General features: G+C 26.9%; 2 protein-coding genes across 4 annotated transcripts; one reads left to right on the forward strand and one right to left on the reverse strand.

Moving 5' to 3' along the window:
* Positions 1-75: 75 nt before the first annotated feature.
* LOC127278658 (microspherule protein 1) lies at positions 76-4,314 on the reverse strand. 3 transcript variants are annotated; one of them, XM_051300469.1, is made up of 7 exons: positions 4,184-4,314; positions 2,050-2,182; positions 1,594-1,969; positions 1,317-1,517; positions 807-1,226; positions 460-675; positions 76-357 (listed from the first exon to the last, which is right to left on the reverse strand). In XM_051300469.1, exons 2-7 carry the CDS (start codon positions 2,151-2,153, stop codon positions 268-270), a joined length of 1,407 nt encoding a protein of 468 aa, XP_051156426.1. In that variant the 5' UTR covers positions 2,154-2,182; positions 4,184-4,314; the 3' UTR covers positions 76-267. The 3 variants fall into 3 exon arrangements, with proteins under 3 accessions (XP_051156426.1, XP_051156425.1, XP_051156424.1); XM_051300468.1 differs by lacking the exon at positions 4,184-4,314 and adding an exon at positions 2,443-2,640; XM_051300467.1 differs by lacking the exon at positions 4,184-4,314 and adding an exon at positions 2,443-2,640 and having other exon boundaries at positions 2,050-2,270.
* Positions 2,841-24,687, forward strand: LOC127278647 (uncharacterized protein PF3D7_1120600-like). The gene is made up of 4 exons (XM_051300446.1): positions 2,841-3,036; positions 8,004-18,637; positions 18,737-18,976; positions 19,576-24,687. Exons 2-4 carry the CDS (start codon positions 8,093-8,095, stop codon positions 19,642-19,644), a joined length of 10,854 nt encoding a protein of 3,617 aa, XP_051156403.1. The 5' UTR covers positions 2,841-3,036; positions 8,004-8,092; the 3' UTR covers positions 19,645-24,687.
* The last annotated feature ends 104 nt before the right edge of the window (positions 24,688-24,791 follow it).

Genomic DNA, 24,791 nt, shown 5'->3' on the forward strand with positions numbered 1-24,791 from the left:
TTTGATGTAAATAAAAAGACTCGTATTATTATTGAAAAATTACTCTTGTATTTTTTCCTTCTCCCTTTTCTAATAAAAAAAAAAAAAACTTACAAGATTCAAATTACAGATACAATAATAGTTTATAAATAATTGTAACAAAAAAGAAAATTTTTTTCAAACATTTAGTTCTTTGAGAAAAATTAAAAAAAAAAAAAAAATATTATGAGTTTTGAATGTTTTGTACATTAATTAAGCGTTTTGTTCATTTTTGCAACTGACTAATATTTATGGATTCAAGTTCAATTTCACAGCTTCTTGTCGTATGACAGAAATTAACTCCTGGTTGATTAAAAATATAAATCGTAGACCCGCAATCTATAATAAAAAACACATCAATAATGAATTTCTGACATTGTAAAACAAGTGGAATATAGTTGTTTTTTTTTTAAATATAAAAATGAAGAAGAAATATTTTACCTCGACAACACTATTGTGATTTAATTTCATCTTGTTGCCTGCGAGAATCGGTCTACTGTCTACGAAAATTGGTCGTTTTCCTTCTGAAGATATGAAGAAATCACCATTATTTCTCAAACGAATTGTTCCTTGACGACGTGAAATTTTCCAAGCTGGACCTTCCAATGTTAAATCCACATCAACGTTGTGATCTTTTGTTGATCTTCCTACTGTTATCTACAAAGAAAAAATTAAGCACAGAAGTAAAATTTGAAAACTATCCAAAACTAAATTCTTAATTTGTGATTTTGAGGACAAAAAAACTGCTTTATCATACAAAGACTATAGTTATACTATATAACACTTACTTCCCGAGATCTCATGAGATATCGAACTAATCGTCCACGAAGAATAGCAAGAGTTTGATTATCAAAATCTGGTGGATTGACACCACTCACATTATCAACAAGAACTTGCCATCTTCCAAGCTCATTTTCCAGCATTCTAATTTCTTTTTTATTTTTTCTATCAGCTATTGTCATTTCATTATCGACCATCTCATCTTTTTGATCCGTCAATTCATTATCAACAATCATGTCTTCTGCATCGGAGAAACTTAAAATATGTTCACCTCGCGGTATATTATGAACCGTTTGATCAGGCAATAAATGATATTGTTTCATTAATTGCCAATGAGCAAGTAGCGCTTTTGCTGTTCTCGCGGGATAAAAAATTTGAGCATTTGTTTCAAGAAGCCCTTGAAAAGTTTCTAAACTTGGCTGTGTTGTCTGTAAACAAAAATTAATATTTTATCTCGAAATTAAAGTTATAAATTTAGTTCTTCAATGGATCTTTTTTTTTTTTTTTTAATTACTTACGGATTTAATTGTACCCAAAAGATCTTCTTCATTTTTACTGTACAATGTTCTTGCTTGTACACTTGAAATTAATTCAGAATGTAAATTTCTCATTGCTTGAACAGCAATTCGTGAAACTGCACTGTCGTATAATAATGCGTACCATCTTTGTTGAATTTCTTGAAGAGTGAAACGACATGAAAATTTTGTTCCTCTGTGAACCTTAAAAAAAAAGTGATAATATTTTAATACACTTTATTATTCATAATATTATTATTGATATAAAATTAATTTTTACCATTCTTAAATCATTTGTTTGTTGTACTCCAGTAATTAGAGCTAAATCATCGGTAGGTTTCCATCTGCCGAGGTCTTTGGTAGCGTTAGCTGAATGGGAATGATTTTTATTCTTTTTACTTTTTCTTCCACTAGACGAAGACGAGCCACTGGGTCTACTTGGCCTTCGATTAATACGCTCTGGTTGAGGTACTGGGGTAGTAACTGTTGCAGGACTAGGTAAAATTGGAGGTGGAGCAATATCCAATGGTCCTGTAGAAACTGATACTGTTCGTGATCTTGACGCTGATTTTGTATTTGGCGTTGGTGGCTGGAGATTGAAAGTTGTTTCAACTAATTCGTCATCAAACTTTCTTCGTTTTATCGTACGTGATGAACTATAGATATATGATAAATATAAGAGAAGTGTGTAATTAATGTTTTTTTTTATACAGTTTATCTATATTCAAATATTTACCTTCTGCGTTTTGTGCCCAAAGCATCAGATTCAAGGGGAATGTTCAAAAATCCATCAGTACTATGTGTAAGGCTTCCAGTATTAACATTAGATGAATCCATCATTGTTTTTAAACTAATTTTAATATACCGTCCTGAAATATGTCAACATTGAGTAATTAGACCCTTTCGAAGAAATTTAATGATCGAGAATATGCTTAAAATATTCAAAACATCAAAAATCTGCAAAACAAGTTATATATATTAAACAAATTTTCAAACATATTTCTCAGCTTAAATTTATCTAAATAGTCTTTTAAAACACTATTTTCACACTTGTTTTTTAAATGTTTTTAACTAAAAACAGTATTTGCACTCTCAAAGAACAATGTTTATTAAATTTATTTATGTTTACATTTTAAATGTTTTTAATGTAGCCACTTTTAATGTCGTTTCATTCGTCATATCCCAAACAAAAGGTGCTTGTCATAAACATTTCTCGAAAAGAAATATTAACAAATATCAAATATGAATCTAATTATTTAATTACGAAACTATATTTTTTACTTAACACTCTTTTTACAGTTTTAAGTGACTTTTTGAGGTTAGTTTTATACTTTTCATTAAAATAAAGTTTGTCCTTTATATATTGATCATGTGACAGTTTTAAGAGAAAAAAGAACAATATATCGACGACCGGATTGGCTGTGATGATAACATCCAGTTATTTGATTGGTTGTTTATATTCGCATTTCTTATAAAATCATTGTTTGATTGGTGAACAATAATTTTCAACATTATGTGATTTCATGCCGCGTGGACAACTTTATAGTTTTGTTGTGTAAAAAAGAAAAAAAAACCAGAGCGGAAAATGGCAGTGACATTTCTTTTCAAACAGTTCGAATCCATGTTCTGTGTACTCGTGTCGTCAAAAATTTAATATGCAATATGGCAGTGGTAATTGTCTGTGAATATGGCGTTCATGTTTTGGAGTAATTATAATACGCAGGTAAGCTGGTACAAGTTTAGTTTTATTTTCTAATTTCACCAAGCACAATGACCAGCTTTTAACAGGAAACACTTGTATTTATTATTGCACTTAAATGAATATTTGATTTTATTGGAAAATTGTACTGTGCGCTGACCCGTTACACCATTTATTCTAGAAAATATGTCATAAGCACATCTCTTTAGAATAATCAAACAAAATCGTCGATCTTTATGGTTTTTCGAATTAAAATGTCAATCAACAATAACATTTGCGTGCAAAATGTGATTTGTCTTAACGATAAAGCGTAATCATTTTAATTGTTTTTAATAATATCGCTATCCGCGTGACAAAACAACTGCTACCAGTCACGCTGTACTTTATCGCATGTTTGACATTGGAAAAGGGTAAAAACTTGTTTGCATTAATTATTTTCAGTAGTATTTAACCGTCTTATGCATGTTTGCACGTAATTTTTATATGGGTTTTGCGAGCTACTTTCAATTAGCACATTTATTGGAGATCCGATTTGTGAGATTCCCGTTGTTGTCATATGGAGATGGAGGATAAACAAGAGTTTTACTGTCTATTTTCAATTAATTTTGTTTTTTTTTCATTATTAAAGTAATATCCATTATCAATAATACTTTATCTAGTTGATTTAATTATTTATAAATTGTTAATAATTTTAGACATTTAATTTAATGAAATTTAATTTATTTTTAGAAAGAAAGTGTTTTTTTTTTGTCTTGTTATTGTTCAAATAACAATGTCAACAATCGTAAAATGCATATATCACTTTGTAGCAGAATAGTTTCGTGCATCAATATTTATGTTTGGAATTTTTAAAAATTTGATGAGTATTTTTTGTTTTTAGAAATAATTTTTAGTATTTAATTTATTTTGTTGTATTATTCAGGTATTATAAGCTTTTAATAAATCCAGATATTAATATTCTATATAAATAAGAATGAGACTTTAATATAAAAACACTTGTAAAAATATTGTTATAAAAAATTCCCAATTTTAAGAAAATATTTTTTAGCGACTGTTTGTTGATATACTTGACGTATATATATATATATATATATAAACTTAATTTTCTTATTAAAATTTTATAAATTTTTTTCATTTAATAATTCTAATAAATTAGTTTGCACATAAATACCCCTTTTTATTTGAATTTTGTAGTTTTTCAATATTGACAAACAATTAACAGTTTTGTTTTTTGAAAAGGATTTTTTTTTAATGGATATATAAGCACTGTTGAAATAATTTTTCGTTGACAACTACAATCAACGATCTGTGAAATTTTTATTCAATCAAACGAGAATGTAAATTTTAATATCTTAGTATTTGCATTTGAAATGTGCCATATGTAAACTTGCTATTTTGAAAGTTTATTCATGGAAATATGAATTTTTAGTGACAAAAATAAAATTATTTTACAAGATCACTGTTCACATTTGAAAAATTTTCATAATTTAATGCAAGTAATGTCTGATAAAAGTGAAATAATTTATAATATTTTTGAAATATATGATGCATTCTAATACGTATATTATATTGAAACATGGGACGTTGAATGGATGTTTTAAATATATTATAAAATTTGATTATTTCACTTTTTTAATGTTTTAATTTTTAAGAAATATGAAATTATTTTTATTAAATTTTTTTGTATTGATATTTCTAAATTAAATGTATTATAAAGCTATGTTTTAGTGTCACATAAATAAACACATTTTTTATATATATATATTTATATATATATGATGACACACGATAAAAGCTGTCCATTACTATTAATGTTTATTTTTGATAAGTCGAACTTCTGAATTTAGTAGGTCGGAAGTGTGAACACAAAATTTGATAGTCTTTCATTTTTTATCTTTCACTAAAAAAAAACGCTTCGCATAAATTAAATTTATGATTGCTTCTACTTTTTTTTACTTATTATTTTAATACTTAAATTCCTTATTAAATAAAGTATTTACTTTTCTACCATTTTATTTAAATATATATTTTATATATTATAATATTTTTTTATTAAACTGGTTAAACACTAATTTTCAAGAATTGTGAAACGTGTATTTAATAAAAAAAAATATATATATACGTGAGTAGTATCAGAAATAATCTTACTTGACAAGACTGTGAGATGATAAAATTTTCTTGTATAGAGATAAGAAAAGTATAATTTGCATTTACCTCAGATTGTTAATATAATTATAACAGTTGTAAAGTATTTATAATGCATTTTAATGTTTTTCATGTCAATTGTTTAAATGAAGTTGAATGCCCTGAAACGTACAGACATGAACTTTTTAAAATGATAAATTTAATCAATATTCAATTAAATTCATATCAAAATTCAAATATGTTACATATCTTAAATTATAAGGATATTCAATACATTTAAGAAAATAAAAGATTTTTATAGTTTAATACTATTTATATGTAAATTGCTCATTTTAAATAATTAAACTGTCTATTTATTTTAATTAAATGATGATTTTTTTCATATAATTAAGTTTGCTATTACAGCGTATAATAATTCGATTTTTTTCACATTTTTTAAAAGTGACATTAAATTATTATTATTATTATTTTTTTTTTTTTTTTGCTATACATTAAAATTATTCATAAAGTTAAAAGTGATTAAATAATAACTAATAAACATTTTATTATTTTACTCTACCTTTTATATTAACTCTTTGAATAATTATTTCTTTTTACTGCAGCATTTATTCATTACTTTAATGACATCATTTAAAATTGCACATTAACTTGTTTCGTCGCAATAGTGTTTCAGAAGTTAATAATTTACAAATTGAATACAAATTAATTACGCTTATGTTTATCCAATGTGTTCTTATTTTATTAAAATAATTTAGTGTTTAATTTTATAAATTTTAAATTATTAAATTTATTTAATTTATTAAATAAAAAAAATTGAAAGTGATGTTTTTTTACTTAAAAAAAATGTTTCAAAAATAATATTCTGAAATATAAGATAAATATTTTCATTTCACTACAAACAGTATAAAATTATATTGATTTTTTTGTTTAAATAAAAATAATAAATATCTATTTTATTTTCTACTAAAATTTTATCTTTACACGTGTTTTACTATTTATCAAAAAAAAAAAAAAAATGTATTTTTTGTAAAATTTTCTCATATGTTTAAAACTTTTTTATAATATTTCTTACTTTTGAAAGCATATGTCTTTAAATATATTTTTACAAATGTTATAATATATAATACATTAATTATATATCATATCATGATTTATAATCATAGTAGTAGAATTAATTGATTCAATGTATTCACAATAACCTTACAAAAATAATTGTAAACTTTGTACATTTGTTACCTTGTTGGTAGCAACCTTTTCTTGATCGGAAGTAATTCTAAGATTTATTATTTGATACGCTCTATCGATAGACTTTATTACGACTTATTATGAATTTACGATTTTTTTTAAATTCTAAACTCAAGATAAAAGTTTTCAAACAATTTTGCATATTTAACTTTACAATTGATTTTGTTAATAAGTATATAAATAAAAAAATGTTATTTATAATTCACATTTAATGAACGAAAAAAAATCTTATAAAAGAATTTTAATTAATCAACGATTTCATAAACTGTACGACATACACTAAAGAACGGAAATGAAACAAAAATAATTTTCAACTTTGTGAAATTTATTTAAAATTATGAAAGAACTCAATGTTTGTAATAATTATTTTCCTTATTGGTTATTTATTACTTACTAAAAATATTTTTTCAATTTTCGTAAGATTATTTTTTTCATAAAAGAGCTTTATAAATATTTTCATTATACGTGACATATCAATAAATTGTAATAAAAATTTATATTTTAACAGATAGTGATTTAAAATATCATTTTTACTTGAGGAATAAAGTTTATTTTTTTCAACTTGGAAATTTCTATATATCGGAAATTCCAGTTGGAAATGACAGAAATTTCAGGGCGATTTCCAATTGAAATAATGATTTTTTTTTTTTTTTTTTTTTTTTTTTTTTTTTTTTTATTGAATTATTAACAGATTCACGAATTAAGTGCTCATGATTTTTGTAAAATTTATTATTTTTACCTCATTTATAATACATAGTGCTTGAATTAAGTTTAGATTCTGATATATATATATGGAAATATATTCGAAATGTAAATGTTAATTGTCAATTTGAGCATTTGTAATATTTTTCAGCTTAATTTTGACACGATTTTTATTCCCTTGAAAATAAAAAGTCCTTGTAATTGCATATCAGTAGATACGTAAACTATATCTATACATATATATATACAAGGTCTTCAAAACCTGAATCATAATATGAAGTTATAAGTAGCAATTTCGGTGTTTACTTTTTGATACCATTAAATTATTTTTTCTTTATATTTATACATATGTCAATCTTATTCACTATGATAGACATTTTTTAATTTCAGTGTATTTAATAAAATAATTATTAATTGATATTTAGTTAATAAAATAAATTAACATTTAGTTATTTTTAACGAATTTAATTTTATATTTTGTAGTATATTTACCATTTTTTTTTTTTAAACGAAGTTTGATTGAAAAATAATATTAAAATTTTACTTGAAGTATTTAAGCTGCAATATGTTTTTTGCGTTTAAAATTTAATGTGGAAAAATATTTATTTTTTACTATGTATTTACGACTGACATTTTTTTCACTAAAATAAAATTTTCCAAAAATAAATTATTGATTTAAAAATTCAGTAAACATAGCAGTTTATTGAAAAAGAAAATTTTTCTTTTTAAACGAATTACTGTACTTTCCATAAATTGAATATTTATTATTTTTCTTTTCTTTTTTTTTTACTAATATATGTAATCACAATAATCAATAAATATATTTAAAAAAATAATAAATGTATTTATTGATAAACTTTTTAATGTTCTTTATTATGCAATAAGTAATATTTTTTTAGGTAAATGCCCTGCCACTTGCTGCAGATCCCTCAAGCAAATAAAGGGACGAGAAAATGAATTCAGAAATCGCTCGACTCAATAATGTACAATGAGCTACAGCAGGAATATACCAGACTGGCAGCAGTACAATGCCTTACAGTCTGGAGGATCGGAAGCTGCAAAATCTGGGCAGAACATTAGTTCTTCTCATCTCTATATCCCAAACATCAGTCCCTCGTCCATGAATGGTCTCAATCTCAGCTCTGATTGTCTAAGTAAGTCACAGAATGATGTTATTAATTATAGTCAAAGAAATTATCAGCCGCCAAATAATACTCCGAGTGGGCCGAATAGTTTGGTCGAGCCACCATTGACCTCATTAGTTCATATGTCAAGTTGTGTAGGTCATTATGGAGCTTCGTCCTCCATGAATTCCATGATGGACGACTCAAGCAATATGGATTTAAGAAATGGATCAGTGGCCAGTCTCAATGAAGAAATAGCGCATAGAAATCAGATCTCATTAAATGGACCCGTGCCTCGTGGTGTTGTAGGACCAAATATGAATGTAGCTAATAATATGGGAACCGCAGGAACACGTATTCCGCCCACAAATACTGTGCCTTCGAGTAGACAAGGACCACCCTATATGTCCTCTTGTAAAGGTCCTTGTTGTGTCTCGGATACAAATGTAAATTATCAAAACTGGGAGAAATTTCCCTCCTATCAATCTAATAATCCCTATAGAGAAAATATTCGCGCGTCAGGATACGCCAATGAATCGAGACGATATAGAAATGATATTGCCTACAGGAAGGATAGTTACACTAGTAAGGATTTAATCCCACCAAATACTTATCATCTTGACCAAAGAAGAAATTTCACCGACTATAAATATTGTAAAGATCCTCCCGTACCTAGAAATTATCAAACCTCAACTGTCTTACCGAATTATCCAATTCAAAATTATAGTGTACCTAGTGAATATCAAAAATATCCCTATCCTATGAAAGATTATCAAAAGCAAGTTGCTATGAACTCTCAAAACACTGGTATTCTTAAATATTCCGAACATAATGTTACCACAATGCAAGAGAAATATTCCCCTAAACAGGGACAATATCAAAGCGGTGCTTTATTACAAAAAGGTTTATGTGTTCCCAGTATCAGCTCAAATATATCATCCGTGCAAAATCCCTATCTAAATCCTCAATTTTCTCGCGACTATCAATGGGAAAATCACGAGAAGGATTCAAATAAAATTCAAAATCCCGTACCAATGCACAGCACATATCCCAAATATCAAATGTATCAACAAAAATACGCGATGCAAAGGTTCTCCATGGAAAATCATCTTCGAGAATTATCAAGAATCCCCGGCTATCAATCTCATCCAAAATATCAGGAATGCATTCTTAGGTATCGAGAATTATTAAGGCTACAGCAAACAGTCGATTATCAAAGTGCATTTCAAAATTCTTTAAATTCATCAAACAGTTCTGTACCGCCAATTAATTTACAATTCGATCAAAATGGAGTTCTAATCAATTCCAATTATTTACCTGGTAATTTTCCCACACCACACAATCCAACAAATTCTACTCCAAATTCATTGAATCCCGAAAAAGAGCATTCTCCCTCAGAGGATTTACAACAATTACAAAATTTACCACCGCGTTCTGTACAATCAACAATTCAAAATCAAGAAACTATTCCCCGTGATGTACAATTTTTAAATCAAAAAACAATTGAAAATCCACATTGTCATGTTAACGTTCAACGTGAGGAGGAGAATTTCGAAACATTAAATTCAAGAAAAGAAAGTGAGAAAAATTCAAAAAATTTAAGCAACAAACCTGATTTGGATGTTCGACAATTTCTCGCAAATTGGGTTGAAGTCGAAGAAGAAGATGGAGCGAATGCAAATTTACCCGATGTTGTTCTCAGTAATTCAACGCCAATTGTTGTCGTCGAATATGGTAATGTGGGTTTAGTAACTCACACTTCTGAAAATACAGCTGAGCCTAAAACTGACAACGAAACAACAACTCTCAAATCACAGGAATATTTTTCAAAAGAACAAACTGATTCCAATCTCCTTCAAGATTCTTCGACAGATTTAAATCAAGGGATAATTTATGCCAATAAATTGAATATAAAATGTGTCGGCGAGGGAATCGACGGGGTGCCAACAATTCACATTGTCGAGAATCCAGAGGAGGAATTTATTTACACGGAGAAAACAACGACTTCAGCGGAAATAGAAGGTCCCGGTGGCAGTTTACCTTCATTAACTGATACCAAAGAGTGTGATTCAGAAACTAAAGAAACGTCTATGAATCTAAATTACAAGAAATTAACACAAAAGAATTCCGATTCTAAATTACAAATGACTCCAGAAGATTTATCAATTTTACCACCTCTAGCGACAAAAAATAATTCCGAAACTGAAACAAATCTAAAGAAACAAAATGGTTTCATGAATGAAGAGAATCAAAATTCGGATGATATTAGCTTACCTGATTTAACAACTTCTGAATGCACTCCAATATCAACGACTTTAAACACACCCACTCATTCAGACAGTGAAGAATGTTCCGATCAAGGTGTTGATCTCACAACAAGCACCAATCCCATTGAATTAATTCAAAACAGTCCAATGATCAGCTTTACTCAATCTCCCGTTAAAATGGATCCCTATGAACATCTCAAAGGGGAAAATATTTCTCTGAAAACATCACAAGATGGTCTCGATTTTGATTTTCAAAGCAATAACGAGTCCGTTATCAAGAGTCAAATATTGGAACATAATAAAGATGAGAAAAAAATGAAAAATGATACAGTAACATCAAAAGAGTTAAATACTACAAAATATTGTCAAGAAAAATCAATGAGTATAATTACAGAGAATCCAATGAATAAAGATACAAATAAATTTTCATCAAACATGGATGTTTTTTCAACTGAAGAACAAGACAAATGGTGTTGGAATTCAATTTCTCTAATACCCGGAGAAGAAAATGATAAATCGAAAATATCAACACAAGAAGAAAATGGTATGACGAAAATTTTAAAAGATCCCACAGTTTTAAATGATTTTGAATTGAATGACGAAAAAATAAATAAAGTCGATGATATGTGGTTAGATTACAATATTTCCAAAGGTATTGATCTCAGTTCCGATATTAAAACATCTAATAATGAAAAATTATATAATGATCCACTAGATCATAAAATACAAAAGAAAACAGACATTGCTCAAGTTTCTGCATCAGTGACAAAAATTCTCAAGAATATCAAAGATAGACAACATTTTATGCAAAATTTAATGCACGAGCCAAATAATATCAAAAAAAATCCAAAAGGAATTAATATTATTTCAGAGGAAATATTCAAATCAACATGGAAACAAAATACACAAAATAAAAATTACCATCCAATTAGAAAAATGTCCGATAGTTTTGAGAGACAAGAAATTTTTGATTTTGATGAAAAATTAAAATATCCACATCGTTCAAGATCAAAATCATTGGAAACAAATTCAATTCGAAGTCGTTCAAAGTCTACGGAGAGTACAATAATTGATGATCAAGAGGAAAATCGTCTATTAATGGAATTTAAGAATTTAAAAAGAAAACGAAGTATTGATCATTTTCAAGATGAAACAAAATTACAGAAACTTACTCTAGAGCCGAGTAAAGAGAATTCAACAAATCCAACAACTGTCGAAGTATTAAATTCAAAGAATGTAAATGATGAAAAGAAATTAAATCCAAATGAAGGGAAAAGTTCTGATTTGGAAATTAAATTTAGAAACAGTTGCGATTCAAGTAAACCATTTGAGGCAATTAAAATAGAAATCAATGTTTCACGAAGTGATGGTAAAACGGAAAATCAAGTTTCATCATCACAACCACAAAAGTGTAATGAAACTGATTACAATGGAAATCAGGAAGAGCCTTCTAGTTGTGGTTCAACAATTTGTTCGGGAAAAAATTTAACCTGTCAATCAAGCTCGAAAGTTGAAACAAAAATTCCAAATCAAAAATTACACGACAATTTGGAGAAAATGAATTTTGAGAAAATTGGAGAAAAATCTAAAATTCAAGGAAATGAGAGAAAAGAGAGTGTCATTGAATATTATGAAAAAGGTCATCATCATAAAATATCCCAACACGGTTATTCAGCATGTGATACTTGTAAATCTATGAATTTTCATAAAATCGATAAAGATTATCTCTGTAATCATCTTGATAATCGTTCAACGAAATCACATGAAAATAATGAGTGCCTTATGAATTCATTAGAACGTAGTAATTCGACAATTGAATGTCTTTCGAGTAGACTAAAATCAATCAGTAAATCAAAATCATTGGAAGATGTTAAAAAGAAATTGAAATCACAAAATGTTAAAAATTCCCGAAAACACAAATTTAAGGACGTTGGTAATTTTTCGGGTTTTGAAAATAATAGAACTGATAAAATGGACATTGATGATAATTTAGAAATATTGGCGTGTACATCGGATTCTTCTGGATTTAGAACTTCACAGAACATTGATTTATTAAAGGATGATTTAAGTGATAAAAGCGATGATGCAAAACATTTTGTTATTAAAAATTCTCTACATTGCGATTCAAATAGTTTTGATGATAATCATTTTCAAATTTCTGATGACAATCAAGAAAATTTAAATTCCAATTTATTGGATTCTGAAAATTCTCTAAGTCCCAAGGGATATTTAAATCCATTATTTAATTCTTTGGAAGATGTTGAGAATTTAAATGCAGTTCCAGTGTATACGACAAAGGATGGTAAAATTACTTACAGTCCAAATCCAAGATTTACATATAGAACATTGTTAATGGAAGCTCGTGAAAAAGAATGTCAAGATGAATCTTTTAATTATAGTTCTACATCTCAAGATAAAAGATCATCAAAGTCGAGTGAAAAACGTGCATTCAATAGCAAACATCAAACTGATGCAAAACCACCGAAAAAATCATTGGCTAAACGTTTTGCTACTCAAGAATTAGAGAAAAGTTATCAGCGTTATTTATCTCACAGGGACAAAAAGGCAAGCATTTCTAATAATGAACCAATGCTAATAAAGACAATAAAAAATTACAGTGCTTTAAATGATAGTTCATCTGGGAATGAAGAAATTGATGATAAATTAAATAGGAGTTCAAATTCAGATTTCGATGATATTCATTTGGAAATTGAACGGGAAATTACTACAAATTGCTTAAAAGAACAAATTAGTGAAGAGAAAGTAAACGTGTCGGATGAAATATCGTCCGTAGCAGAATCCAGTGAAGAGCATCAAATTGAGAGGATAAACGTTCAAGTTTTCACGGAAATACAGAGTCCAACTCCAAGAGATATAGAAGATAATCAAGTTGTTCCCGTTGCTGTGAATGATAAGAATTCATTAACTGATTCTAATAATGTTGCAAAAAATAATTCTTCAACTCATTCAATCGTCGAAAAAAGTGTCCAGGAAAATTTGAATTCAGTGGAAAATACTCTTGGAATATCTGAAGTTGATCGAATTCAACATTGCAGTGTAGATTTTAATATTCCTAATTCAGATTCAAAGTCTCAAGTCGAAATAAAATCAAATCCTGTTAAAGAAATCGATGTTCCAGATTCTTCTATTAATGCTAAATTGAAATTCATCAACAATACTTCAATTCTTCACCTATTCAATAATTCATTCATCACAAGACGAAGATCTACATCCGATGTTCAGTTACAATCATCGAAATTAATTTCGGAAAGAAGAAAAAGTGTGCATATTTTTCCAAATTTACCTCCTTCAATTAATTTAGATTCTACAGAAAATTTGTTGACACCGAACATTCAGATTTCCACCTCGGATTTAAAAAATTCTTCAGAAAATAAAATTCCCGATTCTATGCAAAATATTGAAAATGTCAGAAATGATGAAATGGAAATTATTGAAACCGAAAACAATGTGAAAGAAGATAATTTCGAAATTAATAATATTGAAACAGATAATGTTAAATCTAATAATGTTGAAACTGAAAATTTCACAACTATAAATAAACAAAGTGAAATCGAAAAAATTGAAAGTATTGTTATTAATAATATTGAAAGTAAAAATTCAGAAACTGAAAATGTTGAAATTAATAAAAACATTGAAGAAAATTTAGAAATTGTGAAAAGCAATCTTTTAGAAAATACTTTCGATGACAATCAAAAGAAAATAATTGAAAAAGATATTCCAATTATTGATATTGATGAAAATGAAACTGAATGTTTAATCACAAAAGAGTCTCCAACAAAAAAAGAGAATAAAATAGAAATTATTGAAATTGATGATGATGACGACGTATTTATCATTGAACCTAAAGTAGAAATTGCCCAGTGTTCAGGAACACTTGAAAATATGGATAAAGAACAAGAAATTGAAAGTGAAAAGAAAGCGGAGGCAAATTCTGAAGAAATACAGTTACCAGACAATCAAGTCAAAGAAGCAAAAACACAACCTGATTTAAAGTTTGAGTCCAATATTATCAATGATGTTGAAATTCAAAAAATCGAATTTCCTTCTGATCCTGAAAAAATACAATTACTAAATGACCAAGTGAAAGAAGCAGATATAGAAACGGATTTGAAACTCGAATCTAATATTATTAATAATGATGAAATTCAAGAAGTCGATTTTCTTTCTATTTCTGAAAAAGAAATTATTTCAAATATCGAACCACAATCTTCCAAAACACATGACGATAATCAATCATTTAATCAAATAAATGAAAAATATTCAAAGAGTTTCGATCTCGAAAGACTTGAAGAATCTACAAATCTAGCCGCGAGTGAAAACAAACTTTCAGATTTTGAACGAGAAGTAGAAATTCTTTCGGAAATAATTGCAAGACAAGAAAGTGAAAATTATCCCGAGAATGAGGTACATCATTTCACAAACGATGATTACTTAAATGAACTTGAAGAACCTAAAAATGAATTTCAAGAAGACAATCAAGAACTTCGTCAGGAAAATCAAGAAAATAATCAACAAAATCACGAAAATAATAAAGAACATGATGAAAATAATCAACAATATCAAGAATATCAACAAATAAAAGAAGTTAATCATGAAAATCAAGAAACTAAACAACAAAATGTAGATTATAATCACCAAAATCGCGAACATCAACAAATAAAAGAAATTAATCATGAAAATCAAGAAAATAAAAAACAAAATAAAGAAAGTAATGAAGAAAATAATTTAGAAAATCAAAAATTAAGTGATGAAAATTATGAAAGTAATTATAAAAATGAAGAAAATCTGAATAATATTCCAGTGACTAATAAAAATTACGAAAAAGAATTAAAAAATTGTGAAAAAGAATATTTTCAAACACGAGGTCTTTCACCTTCATTTGAAACAAACTCACCAACTGAAACGACATTTAATAACAATTTTGAAAATTTAACAAATATTTCGGAGAAAATCTCAAATGAAGAATGCTCAATAAATGAAAATAAAATTGAAAGTAATAAGTCAGATTTTCAGAATGACGATTTACCATTAATAACCGAAAAAGATAATGAAAAGTTCGACTTCGATTCAGTTTACATTGACGATGAGTCTTGTTTTGAAATTGATCCTCCAATTCTTGAAATCCAAAGGGAATTAAACGATTCTGAGATGATAAATTTTTCAAAAAGTTCCGATAGCAATGAATTTAATAAAATGCCCGATGTAACTTTAGAAGAAGGTGAGAAACAAGAATCTTGTGTGAAAAATTCTGTTGTCGAAAAAATGGTTCCCAAACTTGTAATTCGAAAAATAGAAATAAATCGAAGTACTTCGATTGCTAAGAGTAAATCAGCGGAAAGCAATGTTGAGCCTTCGTTTCATAGAAAAATACCAAAGATGATAATTCGAAATGCAAAATCACGACCAACTACGCCCACAATTGAGGAGATCCCGGAAGAGTTGCCATTGTCACAGGAGGAGTCAAATGTTATCAAAGTCAAGATAAGACTCGACGACATAAATAAAAATAATGATTCTTACATATTTTCAAATGAAGAGAATCGCATTCCAAAAATGAAAATAAATTTGGAGGATAAACTTCCAAAAGTCGTTATCAAAAATTTAGATATACGTAATCCTCAAGATATTAAAAAATTAGTACCAAAGGTCAAGATAAAGAAACTTAAAAACTTACATACAATAAGTGACAATACAAATGAATTTAATTCAATAATAACTCACAATTCTGAAATAAATGATTCTTCATCAAAATTGACAGACGATTCATGTACAAATTCGAAGCTTTTGGAAGTTACTAAAACTTCAGAATCAATTGTCGAATCCAATGACAATAAACTAAAAATTCGAAAATTGAAAATTAAAAAAGATTTAAAAACTAATTCAATGTCAAGAAAAAGACACAATTCTGATGGTACAACAATGGAAAATAATAAAAAGGTTAAAAGATCAATGAGAGATGAAACAAAACAGGATAAAATTATGGAAAACCCATTATCATTATCTGATTGTCAAAATATGTCGGAGAAAATTCCCAAAGTTATCATTAAACGAACTTCACCAACAGCTGAGTTCAAATGCGAGGTCAGTAACGATAAGAAAAATACTTCCGTTCATGATTTATGTCTTCAGCCACAAGTTGTATTACAACGCTCTTGGATCTTAGATTGTATGGCAAAAGAATTAAAACATGTAAATATAGCATTAAAATTGGCCATTGCTAAAAATGGAAGTAAAGCATCAGTTCGGGGCAAATCGAATACAAGTAAAATAAGATGGGAACAATTTATTCGCAGTCTTAAAAAACAAAAAGAATTATCGAAATCCGAATCAAATGGAAATGTGATTTCAAGTAAAGTAAAAAAGAGAAGAAAATCAGATATGGAAATACGTTATTTTAACTCGGATTCGAAAAATTTGTACAATATTAAAGCTTGTAAATCAGCTCGAGAATCGACAATATCCGATACCAATTATTTAAATAATCGAGCATTATATTTCAAAAATATGTTTTCCGCTAATATCATTAAAAATAATCAACAATATAATTCATTTGAAACTTGGAAGAAATTTGACGAAAATATGAATTCTGAAAGTAAAGATCTTTTACAAAATTCGGATAAATTCGATTTTTCTCCATTTCCCAATAATATTGTCGAACAAGATAACAATCAAAGAGAAATAAAATTAAATGAAGATGGAGAAATAAAGTGTCCATTGTTGAATGCAGAAGAAGTGGACAATAAAGCAAATTTATCATTAGACATTGGTTCTAGTCCTATGAATATTGATGAAATTCAAATGATGACTGGAATAAAAATCGAAGAGAATCCAACGATTTTCGATTGTCCAGAATTTTCCAATTCAATTATGGCAAATGGAGAACACGAGCATTTATATTCCGAAGATGCAATTCCAACGCAATTTGAATTTGAACTTGAAATTGTCGACAGCAGTGTAGATACATATGATGTACCAATGTCTGATTCGAAGGAATTTCTCGAATCAATTGATAGTGTAGATTTAGAAAATTCAAATAATATCCTCGAAAAGGAATCAACAAATAATTATGATCAACTTCCAAGGCTTCTTCTACCAGACGAAGATACTTCTTGCGGCAATAATAATGGTCGAGATGATTCCTGTGATATTAAGGATGAAATTCCTATTCTAAATGATTTAATGAATTTGTCAGATGTGACTAGTGAAAATTTAGAACAACCAAGTGGATCGTGTTCAAATTCCAAATTTTCCGATTCACTGTCACTCGTCCAAGAAGTCATGGCTGCAAAGGAGATATTAAAAAAGTATTTACCAAATTGTCGAACTGAGAGTACCTCAATTAAATCACGGCCAAAAACTCTCGCTGAAAAGAAACAGGGTACTGGCTTTTCTCTTGTTGAGCCAGGAGATAATAATTTAACTTCTACTAGAACTTCGGAACATCGCAGCTCAAGAAATCATACAAAGTATGATAAAAAGCGATCGAAAGAAAGTAGCAGTTCAAGGGAGAAATATAAAACAGCTTTAAAGTTAGAAGAAGATACTTGCAATTATGATCATCATAATACAATATCATTGAGGGATCAGAAACGATCTAGTCTTCATCATTTGAATAAAACTCAAGAATCGAGTAAAAATAAGGATTCCGATAGTCGATCCAAGTCCTCGGATTTATGTTCGAAACGCTCAAGAAGCAAATCGAATTCACAAAGTCAAAAATCAAGAGAATCATCAAGGGACTCATGGAAAGGACCAAGAGAATCTTCAAAAGATACAAGAGATGGTGATGTAAATAAAATGAAGTCATATAAAATTCCAAAGATCTCTAAGTCTAAAGAAAATAATGGTGATAATGCAACCGAGGTAAAAGCAAAGGAGGAGATGCCAATTCTTGAACCAGAAGGTGAAGTCAATGTGGATCCAAGTTTAGCTCGAGATACATCACGTTCACCACCTGTAATAACAAACCAAAATGACGTGGAAATTTTAGAGAGTGAATCAAAGATTTTCAACGTTGATGTGAAAAAAGAAGATAATGTATCATGGAACATGAAGACTTCACAGGTGGATTTGGGAGGCACTCTCGCTGATGCTGTTCAAAATTGGGTCTTTCATGAAAAGGTACGCAATTAATTGTGTAATTATTTATTATTATTATTATTATTACACAATTAAAAAGAATGATTGACAATAAATTGATTTGTTATTTTATTTATTTAGGCGACAATAAAACACAGAAGATACTGTGTGCTTTGTGAAAGATGGTTCCCATCGGTGATTAGACATAGAAGACATTTATCAGGTTATCAACATCGTCACACTGAACTTACACAAAGGAGGACAATTCACACTCTTTTTATGCTCTTCACCGGGAAACCATGTCCAAGACTGTTGCCTGCTGATGTTTTAAGATCAGATTGCTCACTAGGAGAAGCTACTCCATTACAAATTGCTGTCCAGGTAAGTTTTTGGTAAAACAAAAAATAGCCGGTAATAAAAGGTGATCGTGAATTTTATTTTTTTTTTTCAAATACCTTACTATTTTTATTAATAAATCAATTTCTTTCAAATAAACAATATTTTTGTTGTTTGATATTTCATTATGTAAACGAAAATTGGGTAATTAATTAATTTCAATTTGCCTTTTCAATTTATAATTAACTTTAATTTTTGTTCAAAATAAAATTGAGAGAATCTTCTATCTCGTCGTAAAATTTTTAATAATAATATTAATAATAAAATTGTTTTTCTTTACATGAAGAATTCATACCTCAATAAACACAAACTAATTGGGAATTTGGTGCACCGAAAATAATAGACAACCACTGATTTATTTATTTTTTTATTTTCTAAATGTGATACATTTTATCATAAATATTATTTCGCTAATCGTAAAAAAAACCTTTTTCTCTATTTTAAAATAGAATTTTGTTTTTCTATAATAAACTTAGAACTCAAGAAGAATGTAAATAATTTTTTTCTCTTTTATATAAATTAATAAAAATTTTCATTTTTTAAATAATTTAAAAAAAAATTGATAAATGTTATTGATTTTGCAGAATGTTGCATTAGGTTATGGAAACGCTCATGAAAAAGCAGAGAATAAAGATAAGGAGAGTAAGAAATGATGAATCAGACGTATTAGAACCTCGTCACATTTTTCTTCAAACGAGGTAGGATTGTAAAAAAAAAAAAAAATCTAAAAAACATTTTGCACATCAATTGTACTGGATGCAACTGGCAAGTAGATGATTATTTGTTACCGTTTAATTATAAGTCACTTTCTAGATTTTTAGCCAAAGACATCAAAAGAAGGTACATAGTAGATAGTTTATTCTGTATTACAAAATATACAGAAATTTCATGAATTTGTCAAAAAAAAGCAAAAACAGAAAAAAAAACAAAAAAATGATGTTAAGAAATGGTTTAATGCCTCAGTAAGAATCTTTATTCACAACATAAAATAATCTTATAATATTATGTACATAGTATATATTCATATAAATATATTAATATATTATACATATATAAATTTATAAAATATAAATATATTTATTATATTCCAATGTTCGAGTTGTGATAGTCACAATATATATGAGTATATATATGAGTATACGAGAGAATATATTACGCTCGAAAAAAATGTAAGCCTAATTTAAAAAAAAATGTACAACATATCTGTTCCGCGCGTTAAAAGACGAAAATTATTGGAGAAAATGGAAATTTATTCACCAATGCATTTCTATGATAGATATATGTGTCTTTTGAAATTTTGCCAAAGAATTTAACTTTCTGTTTGTTATATATAAAATATATATGGTATTTTCTTCTAGAATTAAAAAAAATGAATCGCAATTCTCATTGGTGTTACGTTTTCTAAATAATAATAATTAGTGTGCATTGATGAAAATGTCGTACATGCTTTTGGCTGTTAAAGAAATATACATTCTTGTCGGTTACTAATAAATTTATATATATATATATATATATATACTGTAATTAAACAAATTACAGTTGTGCTAACTATGAAAAAAAATTAACAATCTATATAAACTTAATGTTAATAAATAACTAACAAAATAACAATGAAAAAAAATCGTTCCTATGATTCTTGTGATATTTGCGTGTGCGTGCAATGATAATTTTCCATTTTCTCTAATTTATATATTTAAATGACCAATGAAAGTGAATGTAATAATAATTGCTTCCGACTGTCCGAGCACAGATTGAGATCAAAATGTATCTTAAACTTGCTAGTTCCTTCTTTTAGTCACAACTTTTCATGGATAATGTGTAATAATAATAATAATAATCATACAGGGTTTTCGTCAGATACGACTATTATTATAGTTTCATAATTTAAATTTTAAGAAATTTAAAAAACAGAAAAATATGAAAAACATTAAAAACTTTAGTAATTATGTTGTATAGAATAGTATATTATGTGGCAAGCACGTAAAGTAGTACTTTTTAGGTGAGGATGTAATTTTCAGTACGAGCTGTCGTTAGTGCGACGTAGGTGAGACGAAGGCGAGCTGTAGGTGAGATGAAGACGAGCCGAAGGCGAGTCGAGTCGAGCCGAAAGCGAGCCGAGTCGAACCGAAGTCGCACAGACAGCGAGTATTGAAATCATCCGAACCTAAAAATTACTACGTGCGAGCCACATACGCTATTTTTTTCGCCATTGTTATGAAAAAGTGAAACAATTTTAAAGAAAAAAAATAATAAAAATTGATAAATAAAATAAAAGCAAAAAAAAAAATTATGCAAAAATTAACAACTGCCTAAAAAAGACTTTATAGGGCAGTTTACTGCCTAAAAAAGACTTTATACGGCAGTTTGCTGCCTAAAAAAGTCTTTTTTAGGCAGTTGGCCCAAACTGCCTTAAAAAGTGCTACTTTATCTGCCCAAAACAGGCACAAAAAAGACACTTTTTCATGTCAATGGCGAAAAAATAATAATTTATGTCACTCACTGAGCAAAATATTTTTGTTGATTAATTTTTTTGTCAATAAATTTTTATTGTTGTGTTTTAATTGAAAATTTAAAAAAATAGTATTTATAAGAAAAAAAAGTTTTAATTTATTAACAAAATAAAATATTATGTTCAGTGTTAAAGAATTTTATCCATTTTTCGTCTCATCTATTTATTTTTCGATAAATAGATTGTATTATCAACAAAGTGCAATAGTTTTATTTCCAAAGTTCGCTATAAATATTGTTGTGTTATTTATTCATTTATATTATTATTCAATATATATAAAATTTGTCCACCAGGTGAAAGCCAGGGTGTTCGATTATACTATAGACTCGCACGAGTGCCTTAAAATACACCCACCAGTATTCGTCAAAAAAAGCGCATCTTGGATTGAATTAAAAAAAAAATCAATTCTCTTATGATAAAATATTATACAATTGTAATAAATTATTTTTACATATTTTTCCGCGTATATAAAAAAAGTCTATAATATATTATTTTATTTTATAGATTAAACAATATAATATTATATTATTAATATTTTTTTTTTTTTAAATTTTATAAAAATTTTTTTTATTGTTAATTTGTTAACATTGTTTGAGATTTGATCTCTACATTTGATATTATAAAATTGATATTTTTTTTTAAAGATAAATTTAGGTATATTATAATAAATTATTTTTTTTTCGAGAATGATTTTCGAAACTAGTTTTCATATTAGAGGAAAAGTATAAAAACTTATTTATAAACACAAAGGTAATAATAATAAAAATACTTGTGTAATATTTTTTATGAGGGTGATTGCGCTCATTAAAAAATTGAAAAAAATTATTGTATATATATACAAAAAAAAAATTTAAAAAAAAAACAAAAAAATTCAGTCCAAGTTGTTAATTGTATATTACACATCTTATATAATATACAATTTCTTTTTTTTTTTGTAAGAAATAAGAATTTATTGTCTACGCATGTGTCAAGTGCTTGCTTGCGAGCATTAATAGCATTATATTTATATATTATATATATTATACATATATGTATATGTTACCATATGTGTACAGTTTGCAATTGAATATCACTAAAGTGGATTTATGTAAGTTATACATATTGTGATGTTAATATAACTATTTGTTGAAAACTTTGGTCCATTTTGCGGACAAGCCGAATATATATATAATATATATTTTGAATCACATATGGATGTACTCTAAAGAATATATACCTATATAAATTTATTGTTGTGTAAAAGTTTTATAGATTTACTCGCATAATTTTGACGCATATGATATTTATAATATTATAAATATATAGGTTTATATAAATTACGTTGTGTGTTCTATGTGCCTAATACTTAGAATGTAATCATTCAAAGTTTATATGCATATATAAATTTAAAAAAATAATATATACATCACATATAGAGACATTAGAAGTGCGCCTGAAAATATTGATGATGATGATGATAATAATAATAATTGTTTTATTGCAATTTTACATTTCTAAGGCATAATTTTAATTATCGATGATAAAATCACTGTAAGTTTTGACAGACTTTAAAACAGATCATCATAATTGTAATAATTGATCTTGACTTCCAATTTAGGATATAATATTTATAGGAATTAAATATTAGTCGCAACGTATAACGAAATTGTAAATATAAATGAAATTTGTGTTTGGTGAATAAGTTTGAAATTTAAACTTGAAAGAATTTAAGTTTAGCTTTTAAGTAAAGTTTAAATTTGGAGTTTTCACGTCAAGCACCTTCGACTGGTTTACTACATATTATACTATACATACATATGTATATATATATTATATTACAAACAAGGATTTACTTTTGTGCCTTCCAAAATCTCACACTTGTTACTTAAGTTAGTTGATCGATTCAGAATTTTTGCAAAGTATAATTATTGTTTTTTAAATTGTCAAAGTTTTATCTCTTTTTCATAAAGCTCTATAGAGGCGATATTATAAATTGGATTGCATTTAATTATGAATCAATGTCAACATTTTGTGATCCATTGTTTATTAATCTTATTATTATTATTATTGTAAATGAAAATAATTTGTAAAGTGACTAAATTATTTAAGATTGATGTTTTAAATTTAACTATTAATTTGTCAAAGAATTTAAAAGGATTGACGTAAAATGTGACAGTAATAATTTGTTGAAATTTTTTTTTTTTTTATTAATTATTGTTTGTAGAAATACTTTATAATTTAATGATATTCAATTTTATTTGATATAAATATAGAGATATATCATTCATAGATTTATACATACAAATATGTATTTAAAGAATGAAAATTGATCACCGGTTGTTAAGTTTTTTTGTTAGAAGTAGAAAATTGTATACCAAATAGAAAAAGAGTTTATCTTGAAAGATGGAAAATAACTTTTATAAATTTTACTAAGGATTTTATTCGATTTGTTTATTATTTAAAATATGAACATTTCTTGAATTATAAATTTTATTTAAATTTTAATTACAAGTGATATTGTCATTAATATTTGACATATTATTATATGTTGCACATTTTATACAATTTATTTTAATAATTGTAAAAGAGTTTTAAAAAAAAGAAATTGTTTTACAACAGTTTTCATTATAATTCAGCCTTAATTTTATACAAGCATCTAGTTTTAAGATAAAAAATTTCTTTTTTTTTTTACCAGAAAGAAAAAAAATATTGTCTTTTAGATTTGCACTTTTAAAAAGAAGATTTTATTTTCTCTTTAGATTTTTTGAGTTATAAATATATACATAATTGCATCATAAATAAATTGAAATGTATTTTAAAAAATGATGATTATAGAAATACCGTCGCAAAGTTTTTTAAAAAAATTTTTCAAGACAAATTGTAATTTATTATAAAATAGAATTCTTTGTACATATACATTCCAATTAGTTTTCACACACCTCTCACATGTCGATACAACCAGTCCCATATGAAAAATTTTAATGTTTTAATCTATTACTTAAGTTAGATTGTATATTGAACGATTTGATTTGTAGATTAGTTTCCAAAATGATGTTTTTTGTGTAAACATTCGTATTAGTCACTTTTTTGTATCGTTTAATTAAACGAAATTGCAAATCAAAACATTGTTTGCGTGTTTTAAACAAAGACTTGGGTTTGTGAACGATAGTCGCACTGTGAAAAAATAAAAACTATTGTAAAAATTTCATACTTTTATTTCTTTTTTCTTATCCTATTGTTTTTATTAATTGTAAATATTATAATTTTAAATTTATAATAATTTCTTAAATTACTACAAGTAAATGTTATTTT

The sequence above is a fragment of the Leptopilina boulardi genome, unplaced genomic scaffold (genome assembly GCF_019393585.1).
Source record: "Leptopilina boulardi isolate dan_hultmark-lab unplaced genomic scaffold, ZJU_Lbou_2.1 LbouV2_210, whole genome shotgun sequence".
NCBI lineage: Eukaryota > Metazoa > Arthropoda > Insecta > Hymenoptera > Figitidae > Leptopilina > Leptopilina boulardi.

Bases quoted from the DNA above. Each gene is read 5' to 3' on its own strand.
- LOC127278658 (XM_051300469.1), bottom strand. From the start codon at position 2,153: ATGATGGATTCATCTAATGTTAATACTGGAAGCCTTACACATAGTACT. The intron at 1,227-1,316 runs GTAAGTAATTAA...TTTTGTTTACAG, and splicing joins TTTTGGGTACAATTAAATCC to ACAACACAGCCAAGTTTAGA. The intron at 358-459 runs GTAAAATATTTC...TTTTTATTATAG, and splicing joins ATCACAATAGTGTTGTCGAG to ATTGCGGGTCTACGATTTAT.
- LOC127278647 (XM_051300446.1), top strand. From the start codon at position 8,093: ATGAGCTACAGCAGGAATATACCAGACTGGCAGCAGTACAATGCCTTA. The intron at 18,638-18,736 runs GTACGCAATTAA...TTATTTATTTAG, and splicing joins ATTGGGTCTTTCATGAAAAG to GCGACAATAAAACACAGAAG. The intron at 18,977-19,575 runs GTAAGTTTTTGG...TTGATTTTGCAG, and splicing joins CATTACAAATTGCTGTCCAG to AATGTTGCATTAGGTTATGG.